Below are 16564 nucleotides of genomic sequence, written 5' to 3'. Positions count from 1 at the left end.
TGTGGTACCGCACCCATGCTGAGGTCCTGGCCGGGAGGGCATCAATAAATTGTTTTAGGATGATGGACTCCAACATCTTTGGGTCCAGCCCATTGGGCTGGAGCCACCGGGTTGCCGCGTCCCTCATCCGGTATGCCAACACGAAGGGCCGGTCCTCTGACCCCAACTTCATGGCCCGGAACTTTCGGCGGTGGTCTTCGGGGCGGTCCAGGAGCGGCAGCAGCTTCGCGCCCCATTCCTCCTCCGGCCACTTGCACGACGTCGCCGTGGCCTCGAAGACGTCCAGGAATGCCTGGGGGTCCTCCCCCTCCACCATGCGCTTCATGGAGGACATCCCTCCCGCTGCCTCTGCTCTGTTCATCAGCACTCGCAGCACTTGGGTCTGCTGTCTGCTCGCCGCTGACACCTCGGCCAGAACTTGGCCCAGCGCCTCCAAAGGGGTTGGTGCCGACATCCTCTTCCTGGTCCGCTTTCCTGTTGGGCGCCACTGTAGCAAGGCTCAGGTTCGGGTTCGTCTGGGACCACAGGAACTGGCACAACCATCCGATGCAGCGTTTACAATTCTTTTATTTTCTTTCTCCCAAAGTCTCTTTCCGCTTTTCAGCGTCTCTCTCGTGGTGTCGCTCTCGTCGTCTCCAGCCCACACCACCCCCTCATGGTCTCCGACGCTGCTAATAAAAGGAACAGGTGATTAGATAACTCGTTCCAGCTGAGATATCCACTCACCTGTATGCCGCTTCATGGCCGGCCCCTGCACACACCCCGCCCGCAGGGAACGCGTGAACCACGCCCCTCTCCACAAATACATTTTCTATAAAAGTACAGTAGTCAACATTTAGTCAGAGTTGTAGCTGACAGGTTTTATGGTCATCTCACTGATTAGACAAAGAGGAATGGGCGAAACTGTCCAAAGATAGGTGTGCCAAGCTTGTGGCATCGTATTCAAAAAGACTTGAGGCTGTAATTGCTGCCAAAGGTGCATCAACAAAGTATTAAGCAAAAGCTGTAAATAAAGCTTTTCATTTTTGAATACATTTGCAAAATCTTTTAAGCAAACCTTTTCACATTGTCTTTATGGGGTATTCTGGGGAGAATTTTGAGGACAAAAATAAATGTATTACAATTTGGAACAAGGCTGTAACATAACAAATTGTGGAAAAAGTGAAGCGCTGTGAATACTTTCCGGATGCACTGTCGCTAAAGGTTTGTTTTAAAGATTATAAGTTACTATTCTTATTATTTTCAACGCTTTTTAATAATTTCATATTTTACCTTTAAAATGTCCAGAAAATTACTAATATTAAGTATTTGTCTAAATTCCCTTTCCGGGAAAAAAATATGGGGATATATATATAGCAAATATCGATATTCAGCCAAAATATACTGGAATATGAGTTTTGGTCTATATCGCCCAGACATAAGTCATACAATTTTTATTAAAAAAAAAAAAAAAAAAGGAGGGAAATGCGCCGGATTGACAGTAAATGTGAAAGTGGCTGATGAGAAGTTATTGAGCAACACAACAGGTTGACTTGGAGGAAGTTGCCTTGTTAGACTGTGTGCACAAGTTAGTGTAGTTCAACAAATAAAGTGTTTGAAATAAATGGAAAACAGGTTTGAAGTATTTGTGCAAGCATTGAGAATGTTTGTGTGGACAAGCCAAGCATCAACAGTGCGTATTTACTTCAAGGCTAATGCGTTTCCACTTTCACTCCTTTTTGCAGAGATCATTTTGATATTGTTACGTCTTGTTCATGCGCCACACTAATTATATCTCATTAAAAGTGAAACAAACCTTAGCTGCAGGCAAAATGTCGCAACGGAAAAATTCAAATCCTTTTCTTTCAAGCGCTCACAATGCAGGTTTTGACTCTGTGACAACATCTCTGTGTTTCTCTTGAAGTTAGAAACAACACTGCTGATAATAGCCAGTCAGCTGATGACCCCTTTTAGACACGTAAAGGACTTATGTTGTGATTGACGCTGATAAACACGCCACATGTTGGCTCCAAGCAGGAACGTGACTCAATCTTTTCAAATCAAATCAAATCAAGCTTTATTTATAAAGCGCTTTTCATACATAAAAGAAATGCAACACAAAGTGCTTCACAAAGTTAAAAACAATACCCCGGTGACCCATATCCCCCATTATCACATACATACGCACGGATACAGATACCAAACACAAACACACACACAACATACACAACTATATGATGGACCAATGATCGCATGGCTGAGTACAGAGGGGACATGTGAGTAAACACTATCACATCTGCACCAGGAGGTCATCAGGCCATGGCCACCAGGACGCTGACACCAAAGCGCCCCCACAAGCATGGCCGATAACCCCTGAGGCAGATGGCTCATCTGAGAAATGTTGCAAAATAAAAATAATAAAACTTGTAAAATAGCAGTGTATATTCCTGTAGAGATAAATAATAAAATACAAGTAAGACATATGAAGATTAATAAAAAAAAAAAAAAAAAAAAAAAAAAAATATATATATATATATATATATTATATTATATTAGGGTTGCAACAACTAATCGATGAAATCGATTAAAATCGATTATAAAAATAGTTGGCGATTAATTTAGTCAGAGGCAATTTTACTTAATTTTTTATTTATTTATTCTATAAACCTTTATAAACTGCAACATGTACAAACAGCCGAGAAACAATCAAAATAAGTATGGTGCCAGTATGCTGTTTTTTTTCAATAAAATACTGGAAAGGATAGAAATGTATTGTCTCTTTTATCCGATTATTAATCAATTAATCGAAGTAATAATCGACAGATTAATCCATTATCAAATTAATCGTTAGTTGCAGCCCTAATATATATATATATATATATATATATATATATATATATATATATATATATATATATATATACACAGTATATATATATATATATATATATATATATATATACACAGTATATATATATATATATATATGTATGTATGAATAACCATATCCAAGTTATCATGAGCAGCATTAATAACCACATTATCTTGTGCAGAGTGATTTATTATTTGAGTCTGATTTACACTCTGGGTCTTGTGTTTTTGTTTTGAGGTTTATTTAAATCTTCTGATGTGTTGTTCCTTTTAAGTAGAGGTCTGTGGATACCTAAGATGGTTTGGTGAAGTGGGGTTTTGGGTATTGCACCTAACTCTATAAAGTCCACATTGCTCTCCATAGTTTCTGTTTTATGGTGAGAATCATAATACTCAGTCATGGGTTCCTGAGCCACTTCATTACTTTCATGAATTAAATCACTTTGAAGGATTTCTATTTTAGCAGTTGATGCTGCGAGGTCTGCTTCCAACTCCATTTGCTCCATATTTGCTTTAAGCTTTGTTTCCTCCAGTTACAAAGTGTGTTTTTCCTTCGTGCAGCAGCTCGAGCCATTGCAGCAGCCTGTACCGCTTTGGCCTTTTTTAATTCTGAGGGTACTGAGGAAGATCTAGAGGCTTTTGATCCATTGGCAGACTTTGATTTGTGATGCTGTCCAGTGGTCCAACTTTTGATTGTGCAATTTCTCTTTTCCATCTTTCATGAAATAATTCAAATTAATTATTCTGGGTTCATACCAGTCATAATAATCATTATCCTTTTCCTCCTCTGATAAGAAATCTTGCACAGATTTGTGAGCATTTTTAAATTCATCCACAGCTCCTTTTTAAATACTTCAAATTCATCATTGACTTTATCAGCATTTCTATCATCAGTCATCAAAGTCTTTATTTCATTGAGCCTCCTCGTGCACGCGCCCAGTCTGCCTCTGCGCGAAGGTGTGCCAGACATCATTCCAGATAATCACACAGCTCAATTTAATTTCCACTTATTTCATCATTTAGTTAATTTTTAGACGTCCGTCCAACATCCTGTTTTATCATTCCAGATAATCACACAGCTCAATTTAATTTCCACTTATTTCATCGTTTAGTTAATTTTTAGACGTCCGTCCAACATCCTGTTTTATTGCATTTCACATCCACAATCTGAAACTTTCCTTTCCATAGCGTTCGAATGATTCCATACAGCGCAGCCATTCATTCATTCATGAAGTCCATCAGCTGATTTTACTCACGGCCCGCCGGCTGCTTTCTGTCATCGGTGCAGAGCGATCGTGGTTGATCCTTCGGTGCTTCCGTGAAGTTTACTTGTTTCGGCTACTCTTGCGTTCCAAAAAAGTTTAAAAAATAAAGATATGACTCACTAAATTCCTTAATAAGCACTCGCGGATATATTTCTAGATTCCAAATGATCATCATTTATTTTCACAAACAAAAATATTCTCCGTGGTTGACTTCAAAATTATCAAAATAAGACTTATTTAGCGGTAAAAAATAAACTGTTTCACTCCTCACTGCTTCAACATGACAGACAGACAAAAGGAGCACCAAGCTGTCCTGTCTTCTTAATCATAGGAGGAGGAAGTGACTCACCAGGAGAAGCGTGAGCAGCTGAAAACAATCAGTCAATCATAATTAATCTAAAACAGTGGTTCTTAACCTTGTTGGAGGGAGCGAACCCCACCAGTTTCATATGCGCATTCACCCAACCCTTCTTTAGTGAAAAATAAAATGTTTTATTTTTTTGTTCAAATTCAAGACAAAGTTATGTTTTTTTTTACTAGTGCACAAAATGAACCGTGCGTGAACATCACCTTGTTCAAAGAACAAAACCAACACAGTGCAAATCACACACCTGCAAATCAGGGAACATTGTTTGGGGGTATCCATAATACTTAGACATTAGACTTGCTTTTTATTGTCATTCAAATGTTAACTTTACAGTACAGATACGCCGATAGGGAGAAGTTTTTATTTACACGATTGATTGATTGAATGAAACTTGTATTAGTAGATTGCACAGTACAGTACATATTCCGTACAATTGACCACTAAATGGTAACACCCGAATAAGTTTTTCAACTTGTTTAATTAAGTCGGGGTCCACGTTAATCAATTCATGAGTCTGGTGTGTCTTGACCGCTGCGGCGGAGGCTCTGCCGAACCCGAGGCCGACTCACCGAACCCCTAGGGTTCGATCGAACCCAGTTTAAGAACCACTGATCTAAAACATCCAATAATTCATCAACGTCATCATTGGCATTTAGGGGTGTAACGGTACGTGTATTTGTATTGAACCATTTCGGTACGGGGGTTCCGGTTCGGCTCGGAGGTGTACCGAACGAGTTTCCACACGGACATATTAAGTAGCGTAACGCACGTTGTGTAAACAATGCACACCGAGGCACAACACATGGCATGCTAGCAGCTAACGGGCTACGATAGACTGACCATACGTCCTCTTTTCACCGGACATGTTCTCTTTTGCGGAGCTGTCAGGGCGGAGTTTCTTAAATGCCTCAAATGTCCGGCATTTTGAGTTAGGGTTGCGTGTATTTTCAATGTACGTTCAGGGTTAAGAAGGGGTTAAAAACAAAACAAATTGTGCGTGCAGCAGCATTGGTGAGGGAGGGGCAGAGACAGAGAGAGAGAGAGAGAGAGAGAGAGTTATGATAAACGCGCATGCGTCGCCAGGCTCTGCTTTTTATCCATAGATTCATCATATTTAATTTTTTATTATCTATAGCAGGGGTGTCAAAAGTGTGCCCCGGAGGCCATTTGCGGCCCACAGCGAATGTTTTAAAGGCCCACGGCACATTCTAAAAATACTATTCAAATAAACAAAAACATAACAAAAGTGAAATAAAAAAGCTCAAAGGTTAAATGTACCGTAATTTAGAAAAAGTTGCAATGTTGACTAATAAAACAAAGCTGTTTTTTTTTTTTCTTTCAAACTGTCATTGCTCAAAACATAATATTGAATCAAAATCAATGTTATTATGAATTATTGACCTATCCAAGGTTCCCATTACTTCACATCAAATATTCCACTAAGAAAAATATTTTTGGTGGAAGATTTTGCAAATTTGCTAAATAAATAACCCAAAAATGTATATTTTGTTGTTTTCTTACTGTACCGAAAATGAACCGAACCGTGACCTCTAAACCGAGGTACGTACCGAACCGACATTTTTGTGTACCGTTACACCCCTATTGGCATTATTTGATTTCATTGTCAAAACAATTAATAAATAAATAATACAGGCTTTTTATATATATATATATATATATATATATATATATATATATATATATAGGCTCCAACGTCGTCGTTGATAATAAACGTTGAACTTGTCTACAGGAAGTAGTCAAGCTGCCCCTGGAGTTTGTGCGACAGCTGTCAATCAAAGTTCAACATCAGCGCCCTGGTAAGACTGACATCAACCCCACTGGACCCTACTTTGTGTCCATAAGAACAATAAATAACAAGTGTGTTTTTGTCCTTGTGTGTGCGTCAGCGTGGCGTTGTGATAAAGTGATGGACATTTACAGCGGCTGTGCCCTCTGCCTGCCAAATCTGACATCTCCAAGCCTCCTGCAGCCATCACGCCCTCCCCCACTGTGTGTGGAAATCAAGGTACACCTGCACGCACTTTTAGCCTCAGAGGTCGGTCGTTAAGATGTCACTCTGTTACTAGTCAGGGCTTCTGCGGGTCATTGAAAGTCATGAAATGGCATTAAAAAGCATTAAATTCAATGTCCAGAGGCATTAAAAATGTAATGCGGTGAAATCACTTTTGTTGTCACTACAACGCTACCGCAACTGGCAGCTGCTGCTACCACTAAAGAAAAATAAATATAGCTGAACTTCAATCTACAAACTTAATTGTAGGTTCACCAACCAAAATGTTTGTATTTTGAAGCAGGAATCATTATAAAGGTAGGTAGGTAGGTCTTTATTGTCATTGCACAAGTACAACGAAACATAAATAATTGGTTCTAACCTTGACAAAAGTCCCTACTTTAGTAAAAAACTCCACACTTTAAAGAAACTAAAATGTGTATATATGTATATTAGGGCTGTTAAAGTTAACGCAGTAACATTTAACTATAAATTTCAATAACGGCACACTTTTGTTTTTACGGGCATTTAACGCACACGTGTCCTTATTGACCCTAAGGCCATGCCACAGCGGGGGAAACTTGGCTGCAGTTCACTAGTTAGTGATGAGCCACAAGCGGGACAATAGCGAACATAAATGGAGAAAGAAAAGGCTACATTATGGAAATATCAGGTTCAAAGCCATGGCAAGTTGTTCTCCTGACAAGAAAGGACTATTGTTCGCAGTGAGACCACGTCACTGCAGCTAATGCCTGCTGCACTCGTCGTTCGGAGGTGGGTGGTGTTTAACTTCCATGTTGAGATTACAGTTAAGGTGCAGTAAAAAACATAACATGTAGATTGTTACCGTGACTGATTCGGTAAGTATGATGACAAAAGCTCAACAGAAATGAAAGACTGTTGGCAGGATGTCAAAAGAGGACTTTTATTATTGCAAACAGTCGCTCCGACATCACAACATGTCAAGACACTTCCTTAAACCAACCACACACTTTTCCAGGTTCAACATTCAAGCGCTATGCTATACATCCAGTTTAACTACATTAACAAAATAAAAATGTCTTGCATTACGATCATGCTTTGTCAAAGATGTCATGTTATTCTGTGACATTTGCACCTAAAGAAATGCTAGTACATCAGTTGAGAAATATGGGGTGTGGAAGGTTTTTTTCTGGTTGGCTGATATATTGTGTAAATTCTTCTATGACATGTTCTGGTCGAGTCCTCATGTACAGAATGATTAGCAGGCTCAAGATTACATTTGAATAATAAATATAGAAGGTTAAAACATTGCCATTCAGCAATATGAAGACCATTAACTTGTACAACATGTCAATTTCAATTGCTTTTCATTGCCAATTCTAATATATATATATATATATATATATATATATAATTATTTTTTTATTTTTATTTTTTATTTTTATTTTTTTATTTCAGGCAATGACATTTAATAAAAATAAAGTACAAGGTAGACAACACATAATAATATAAATGAATATAGTGCAAAAGGTAATGTATAGTATGTAATGCATGATTGTCCAGTTTTGCCTGAAAGGGAGTGGGAAGAAGATAATGTATTTAATCCCACCCCCAGTTCTCCTTTCAGTGATTAATACATTGACTTTCACTGTTACTTTGTTTAAGGATTATAATACAAATGTTGTATCATAGTGGCATTACCACAAGTAACAATAATTATTACACTGTAACAATAATTTTTATCAACAATGTAGGAATAATGAATATACCAACAATGGTAATAGACAACATAGCAATAATGGTAAGGAAACATTGAGCACATGTTAACACTTTGAGACAGAGTACAACAGCTGGTCAAATTAAATTAAAGACCCTCATCTCTACATTTGAACCAGACTCCATGTTTGTATCATAGTTGAAATCCATTAATAGTTTGGCATTGCTTGTGTTGTAAGTCCAGTTTGTTCCATAGTTTTACTCCGCATACAGACACACACAAACATAGTTTTACTCCGCATACAGACACACAAAAACAGAGTTTTACTCCGCATACAGGCACACAAAAACAGTTTTACTCCGCATACAGACACACACAAACATAGTTTTACTCCGCATACAGGCACACAAAAACATAGTTTTACTCCGCATACAAACACACACACAAACATAGTTTTACTCCGCATACAGACACACAAAAACATAGTTTTACTCCGCATACAGGCACACAAAAACAGAGTTTTACTCCGCATACAGGCACACAAAAACATAGTTTTACTCCGCATTCAGACACACAAAAACATAGTTTTACTCCGCATACAGACACACAAAAACATAGTTTTACTCCGCATACAAACACACACAAACATAGTTTTACTCCGCATACAAACACACACAAACATAGTTTTACTCCGCATACAGACACACACAAACATAGTTTTACTCCGCATACAGACACACACAAACAGTTTTACTCCGCATACAGGCACACAAAAACATAGTTTTACTCCGCATACAAACACACACACAAACATAGTTTTACTCCGCATACAGACACACAAAAACATAGTTTTACTCCGCATACAAACACACACAAACATAGTTTTACTCCGCATACAAACACACACAAACATAGTTTTACTCCGCATACAGACACACAAAAACAGAGTTTTACTCCGCATACAGACACACAAAAACAGAGTTTTACTCCGCATACAGACACACAAAAACAGAGTTTTACTCCGCATACAGACACACAAAAACAGAGTTTTACTCCGCATACAGACACACAAAAACAGAGTTTTACTCCGCATACAGACACACAAAAACAGAGTTTTACTCCGCATACAGGCACACAAAAACATAGTTTTACTCCGCATACAGGCACACAAAAACAGAGTTTTACTCCGCATACAGACACACAAACATAGTTTTACTCCGCATACAGACACACAAACATAGTTTTACTCCGCATACAGACATATAAAAACGTTTAGGAGTGGTTTGAGCTCTCGGCAATGAGAAATTACCAAAGCCTCTCAAGTTATGAGCCTGCACTCGTCTTATAAAAAAATGTTGTAGATTAGGCGGCAATAATTTGTTAAATGTTTTATACAAGATTATTAATGTATTACATTTAACATTTAACAACTTCCGGACGGCTTCGAAGCGATTCTGGACCACCATCCGCCGCCTCAGGAAGGGGAAGCAGTGCACTACCAACACCGTGTATGGTGCGGATGGTGTTCTGCTGACCTCGACTGCGGAAGTTGTGGATCGGTGGAGGGAATACTTCGAAGACCTCCTCAATCCCACCAACACGTCTTCCTATGAGGAAGCAGTGCCTGGGGAATCTGTGGTGGGCTCTCCTATTTCTGGGGCTGAGGTTGCTGAGGTAGTTAAAAAGCTCCTCGGTGGCAAGGCCCCGGGGGTAGATGAGATCCGCCCGGAGTTCCTTAAGGCACTGGATGCTGTAGGGCTGTCTTGGTTGACAAGACTCTGCAGCATCGCGTGGACATCGGGGGCAGTACCTCTGGATTGGCAGACCGGGGTGGTGGTTCCTCTCTTTAAAAAGGGGAACCGGAGGGTGTGTTCTAACTATCGTGGGATCACACTCCTCAGCCTTCCCGGTAAGGTCTATTCAGGTGTACTGGAGAGGAGGCTACGCCGGATAGTCGAACCTCGGATTCAGGAGGAACAGTGTGGTTTTCGTCCTGGTCGTGGAACTGTGGACCAGCTCTATACTCTTGGCAGGGTCCTTGAGGGTGCATGGGAGTTTGCCCAACCAGTCTACATGTGCTTTGTGGACTTGGAGAAGGCATTCGACCGTGTCCCTCGGGAAGTCCTGTGGGGAGTGCTCAGAGAGTATGGGGTTTCGGACTGTCTGATTGTGGCGGTCCGCTCCCTGTATGATCAGTGTCAGAGCTTGGTTCGCATTGCCGGCAGTAAGTCGGACACGTTTCCGGTGAGGGTTGGACTCCGCCAAGGCTGCCCTTTGTCACCGATTCTGTTCATAACTTTTATGGACAGAATTTCTAGGCGCAGTCAAGGCGTTGAGGGGATCCGGTTTGGTGGCTGCAGGATTAGGTCTCTGCTTTTTGCAGATGATTTGGTCCTGATGGCTTCATCTGGCCAGGATCTTCAGCTCTCACTGGATCGGTTCGCAGCTGAGTGTGAAGCGACTGGGATGAGAATCAGCACCTCCAAGTCCGAGTCCATGGTTCTCGCCCGGAAAAGGGTGGAGTGCCATCTCCGGGTTGGGGAGGAGATCTTGCCCCAAGTGGAGGAGTTCAAGTACCTCGGAGTCTTGTTCACGAGTGAGGGAAGAGTGGATCGTGAGATCGACAGGCGGATCGGTGCGGCGTCTTCAGTAATGCGGACGCTGTATCGATCCGTTGTGGTGAAGAAGAAGCTGAGCCGGAAGGCAAAGCTCTCAATTTACCGGTCGATCTACGTTCCCATCCTCACCTATGGTCATGAGCTTTGGGTTATGACCGAAAGGACAAGATCACGGGTACAAGCGGCCGAAATGAGTTTCCTCCGTCGGGTGGCGGGGCTCTCCCTTAGAGATAGGGTGAGAAGCTCTGTCATCCGGGGGGAGCTTAAAGTAAAGCCGCTGCTCCTCCATATCGAGAGGAGCCAGATGAGGTGGTTCGGGCATCTGGTCAGGATGCCACCCGAGCGCCTCCCTAAGGAGGTGTTTAGGGCATGTCCGACCGGTAGGAGGCCACGAGGAAGACCCAGGACACGTTGGGAAGACTATGTCTCCCGGCTGGCCTGGGAACGCCTCGGGATCCCCCGGGAGGAGCTGGACGAAGTGGCTGGGGAGAGGGAAGTCTGGGCTTCCCTGCTTAGGCTGCTGCCCCCGCGACCCGACCTCGGATAAGCGGAAGAAGATGGATGGATGGATGGATACATTTAACAAGGTCATCAAATTTGAGCAACTTTGATTGCATAAACAGATTATGAGTACGTTCTTAATAACCAACGTTGTGAATGATCCGCACTGCTCTAATTCACTATAGAGTAACAGTTAATATAAACTTCAGATATTCTATACAGACATTGTATGCTTTTGTCGATGTACAATATATCTGCAGTAGGACATGGACATTAAAATGACTTTTAGTGGCATTAAAGAGATTTTTAGTGGCTTTAAAAAGCATTCAATTAGATGTGCTGCAGAAAGCCTGTTATTGTGTTGTTGCAGCCCAAGTGTGGCTTCCTGCCGTCCTCCAAGCACATCAGCAGAGACGTGAAGACCAAAGTGTGTCGCTTCTGCATGCACCAACACTACAAGGTAAACCACATTCTTCCTGTCAAGCCGCAGACGACCGCAGTGGCGTGTTGTTTTGTGAACGCTGCCGTGTGCCACCTCAGGTGACCAACGGGCGCTGGAAGAGACGCAGCCTGTACTGTCCTCTGGACATGTTCTCAGGGTGAGTCCAGCTTAGGGCCCACAGCTTCTCTTTGCACCTTTTGTCACGCCTCGCTTGTCCCTGTCACTCAGGAGCAGACAGAGAATGCACTTTGCCATCAGACAACTCATAGAAGAACCTCAGAACAACTTCAAAATCTTCAAGGTGACACACGATATACAAGTTTGTTGCACAACCGTCGCCACAAGACACACCCTCACACAAGTTAACAAGGAGGTGCTCACCCTAGGGCTGGACGAGTGATCACATTTTGATTTCTATTATGGTTTCTCATGACTCTGTATCGATCCGTTGTGGTGAAGAAGGAGCTGAGCCAGAAGGCAAAGCTCTCAATTTACCGGTTGATCTACGTTCCCATCCTCACCTATGGTCATGAGCTTTGGGTTATGACCGAGAGGAAAAGATCACGGGTACAAGCGGCCCAAATGAGTTTCCTCCACCGGGTGGCGGGGCTCTCCCTTAGAGATAGGGTGAGAAGCTCTGCCATCCGGGAGGAGCTCAAAGTAAAGCCGCTGCTCCTCCACATGGAGAGGAGCCAGATGAGGTGGTTCGGGCATCTGCTCAGGATGCCACCCGAACGCCTCCCTACACTGCAAAAAGTCAGAGTTCAAAAACAAGAAAAAAATATACAAAAATTAGGGGTATTTTATTTGAACTAAGCAAAATTATCTGCCAATCAAAAAAGAAAATTTGGCTTGTCAAGACTTTCCAAAACAAGTAAAATTCATTTCTTAACAGAAAAAAGAACAATAGATATTTTTTCTCAATATGTTGAAAAATATTCTTAAATTAAGCTCCTGTAGAACTTTGTAGTGTCTGGCCTGGTTCTGTAGGCTGTCAGTACTTTCAGTCCCTACACTGCAAAAAGTCAGAGCTCCAAAACAAGAAAAAAAATACAACAATTTGGGGTATTTTATTTGAACTAAGCAAAATTATCTGCCAATAGAACAAGAAATTTCGGCTGGTCAAGACTTTCCAAAACAAGTAAAATTAGCTAACCTCAATGAACCCAAAAATACCTTAAAATAAGTATATTCTCACTAATAACAAGTGCACTTTTCTTGGTAGACAGAAAAAAATAGACCTTTTTGCTCAATATGTTGAAAAATATTCTTAAATAAGTACATGCTAGTGCCATTATCATGATTTTTTTTTTCATGCTTGAAATAAGAAATGATTACTTTACAAAAGTAGTTTTATACTTGAGTGTTGATGACACAGCTTTGCAACACTTGATATTCTAGTTTCAAGCATGTTTTACTCAATATAGGTCATCAAATCTCAGCAACAAGCTGTAATATCTTACTGAGATCATTTAGGACCAAAACACTTAAAACAAGTAAAACACTAACATAAAATCTGCTTAGTGAGAAGAATTATCTTATCAGACAGAAAATAAGCAAATATCACCCTTATTTGACATATTTCATCTTACTTAGATTTCAGTTTTTGCAGTGGAGGGAGGTGTTTAGGGCACGTCCGACCGGTAGGAGGCCACGGGGAAGAACCAGGACACGCTGGGAAGACTATCTCTCCCGGCTGGCCTGGGAACGCCTCGGGATCCCCCGGGAGGAGCTGGACAAAGTGGCTGGGGAGAGGGAAGTCTGGGCTTCTTTGCTTAGGCTGCCGCACCCGCGACCCGACATCGGATAAGCGGAATAAAATGGATGGATGGTTTCTCACGATCATGAAAAAAAACAACTATTAATGGTCCGCGCAACGTACATGCAAGTAGACAACCAAGTCGCTTCTGTATGCGTCAAGCTGAGACAGCAGCAAAGCACACTTCCCCCTTCACAGTAATAGCGCAGCGTGCCAAATCCGCTCTGACTGCGCTAACAAAATAAAGGTTTCAAAAAAGTATCTTTTATAAGAGCCCCAAGTCACCTCTTTACGCATCAAGCTGAGAACAACAGCAACGTACACTTCCCCCTTCACAATAATAGCGTGCTGTACCACATCCGGTCTGACTGCGCTAACAAAATAAAGGTTTAAAAAAAAAAAGTACCTTTTATAAGAGCCCCAAGCTGAGACAACAGCAAAGCACACTTCCCCCTTCACAATAATAGCGCAGCGTGCCAAAACCGCTCTGACTGCGCTAACAAAATAAAGGTTTCAAAAAAGTATCTTTTATAAGAGCCCCAAGTCACCTCTTTACGCATCAAGCTGAGAACAGCAAAGCACACTTCCCCCTTCACAATAATAGCGCAGCGTGCCAAAACTGCTCTGACTGCGCTAACAAAATAAAGGTTTCAGCTGAGAACAACAGCACAGCACCCTCCCCATCCCTCACAATAATTGCGCAGTGTGTCACATCCGGTCTGACTGCACTAACAAAATAAAGGTTTATATAAGTACCTTACACAAGCGTAATGTACTTAAAGCACTTATTGATACATTTATACCATTATTATGTTTTAACCTAAAATGTCTCAATAAATGTGAGGATTTTTGAATTTAGTTAACATTTTATTATGACACAAAAAGAACACACTCTGGTGGTAAAATAAGTGTAAAAGGTAGAAAACAGAATTAAAAACAAAATGGAAAAACATAATTTTCTAGGTTTATATTGCTATTTAAATGTATTATTATTATTATTTTACTTGTGGTTTATTCCTTTCCGTTCCGTTTTCCCCCCCGACACTATAGTTAAAGTTGGGTTTTGGTGTTGCAGTAAATAATCATGTTATTAACTGTGATTACAATATCAATCAAAGTAATTGTGATGATTATTTTTGCCATAATCCTCCAGCCCCAGGCTGTTCCACTGAAGTCCTCTAGATGGCACTAATGCAAGTTTCAAACAAAAAAACAAGACAAAGTTCCAGGCCTCAGTGAGCTGATAACTAAAAGCACCGTGCTTTCATTACTTGAGAAAATGAGCTGTGCCACAAACGCCACACTTCATGACATGATCTTGGCAGGATTATTTGAGTAATCAAGTAGGACCTGCATCACCAATAGGTGTTTTGGAGCAGTCTTGCAGAAACAATGTCTGCATATTTTACTCATTGAAGCAACAAAATACAAATATATATCAGACAACTTTAATCAATGAATCGTTGCAGCACTTGCAGGATTAATAGAACAAGTTGAAAGTGTTAGGAAATCTACCAGCTAAAAAAAAGTCCAATGCCAAACATCCCTTATTTTCCACACTTCTTTGAGTTTTTGTTGCTGTTTGTCTGAGCAAATGGAAGCTGCTAATGAAGGTGTGGTGTGTGTGTCAGGGGGGTCAGTGTATATACAGCAGCAAGGAAGGCGGCGGCAGCGAAGACTTGCTGGACCTGAACTCTCTGCTGTATCACCTCAGACCTTACTTCCTGTCTGGAAACAATCGAATCAACGGTCACATGACTGGCAGAGCGGTCCTCAACGACTTCATCCAGGTAACGATCCCACCGAATTGAACTAAAACTGTTTTTGTTGACCTTTTATCTACCGTATTTTTCGGACTATAAATCGCAGTTTTTTTCATAGTTTGGCCGGGGGTGCGACTTATGCTCAGGAGCGACTTATGTGTGAAATGATTAACACCTTAGCGTAAAATATCAATTATCTCATTCACGTAAGAGACTAGACGTATAAGATTTCATGGGATTTAGCGATTAGGAGTGACAGATTGTTTGGTAAACGTATAGCATGTTCTATATGTTATAGTTATTTGAATGACTCTTACCATAATATGTTACGTTAACATACCAGTTGGTTATTTATGCCTCATATAACGTACACTTATTCAGCCTGTTGTTCACTATTCTTTATTTATTTTAAATTGCCTTTCAAATGTCTATTCTTGCTGTTGGCTTTTATCAAATACATTTCCCCCCAAAAAAGCGACTTATACTCCAGTGCGACTTATATATGTTTTTTTCCTTCTTTATTATGCGTTTTCGGCCAGTGCGACTTATACTCCAAAAAATACGGTACTATTTGTGTATCTGAGATACTGACTTTTTAAAGTTGGAATTTTAACTTCTAAAAAAGGATAGTGCGTCCGGGAAGTATTCACAGCGCTTCACTTTGTCCACATTTTGTTATGTTAACCCTCTCAGCATACTTGCCAACCCTCCCCGATTTTCCGGGAGACTCCCGAAATTCAGCGCCTCTCCCGAAAACCTCCCGGGACAAATTTTCTCCCGAAATTCAGGCGGACTCCGGTCCATGAGGACCTGAGTCCGCTAACCCACAATATAAACAGCGTACCTGCCCAATCACGTTATAACTGTAGAATGATGGAGGGCGAGTTCTTGGTTTCTTATGTGGGTTTATTGTTAGGCAGTTTCATTAACGTCCTCCCAGCGCGGCAACAACACACAACAACAGCAGTCACGTTTTTGTATACTGTAAAGCAGTTGGTCTGCCGTAAACAGCAATGTTGTGACACTCTTAAACAGGACAATACTGCCATCTAGTGCATTTGATGACAGCACTTTTGTGCGTGCCACACAGCAATGCATCATCAGAGAGGGTGTTCAGCATGGTTAGAAAAATAGTGACAGAGAATAGAACAAGGATGGACAATTCAACCCTTAACTCAACAATGAGTAGATGAGTGTTATGTGTGTGTATATGTGTAAATAAATGAACACTGAAATTCAAGTATTTCTTATATATATATATATATATATATATATATATATATATATAT

General features: G+C 40.9%; 1 protein-coding gene across 1 annotated transcript in view; it reads left to right on the top strand.

Moving 5' to 3' along the window:
• Positions 1 to 16564, top strand: part of ippk (inositol 1,3,4,5,6-pentakisphosphate 2-kinase) — a 38809-nt gene that overhangs the window by 13611 nt on the left and 8634 nt on the right. Inside the window, exons 4-9 of the mRNA XM_061940658.2 lie at positions 6233 to 6299; positions 6390 to 6508; positions 11682 to 11771; positions 11852 to 11910; positions 11982 to 12054; positions 15144 to 15302. Of these exons, the coding sequence (XP_061796642.2) occupies positions 6233 to 6299; positions 6390 to 6508; positions 11682 to 11771; positions 11852 to 11910; positions 11982 to 12054; positions 15144 to 15302 (567 nt within the window). The remainder of the gene's footprint in view (positions 1 to 6232; positions 6300 to 6389; positions 6509 to 11681; positions 11772 to 11851; positions 11911 to 11981; positions 12055 to 15143; positions 15303 to 16564) is intronic.

This window comes from Nerophis lumbriciformis, linkage group LG03 (genome assembly GCF_033978685.3).
Source record: "Nerophis lumbriciformis linkage group LG03, RoL_Nlum_v2.1, whole genome shotgun sequence".
Classification (NCBI taxonomy): Eukaryota; Metazoa; Chordata; class Actinopteri; order Syngnathiformes; family Syngnathidae; genus Nerophis; species Nerophis lumbriciformis.
The sequence above is the reverse complement of the archived record's forward strand: the minus strand, read 5'-3'. Positions and strand labels throughout refer to the sequence as shown.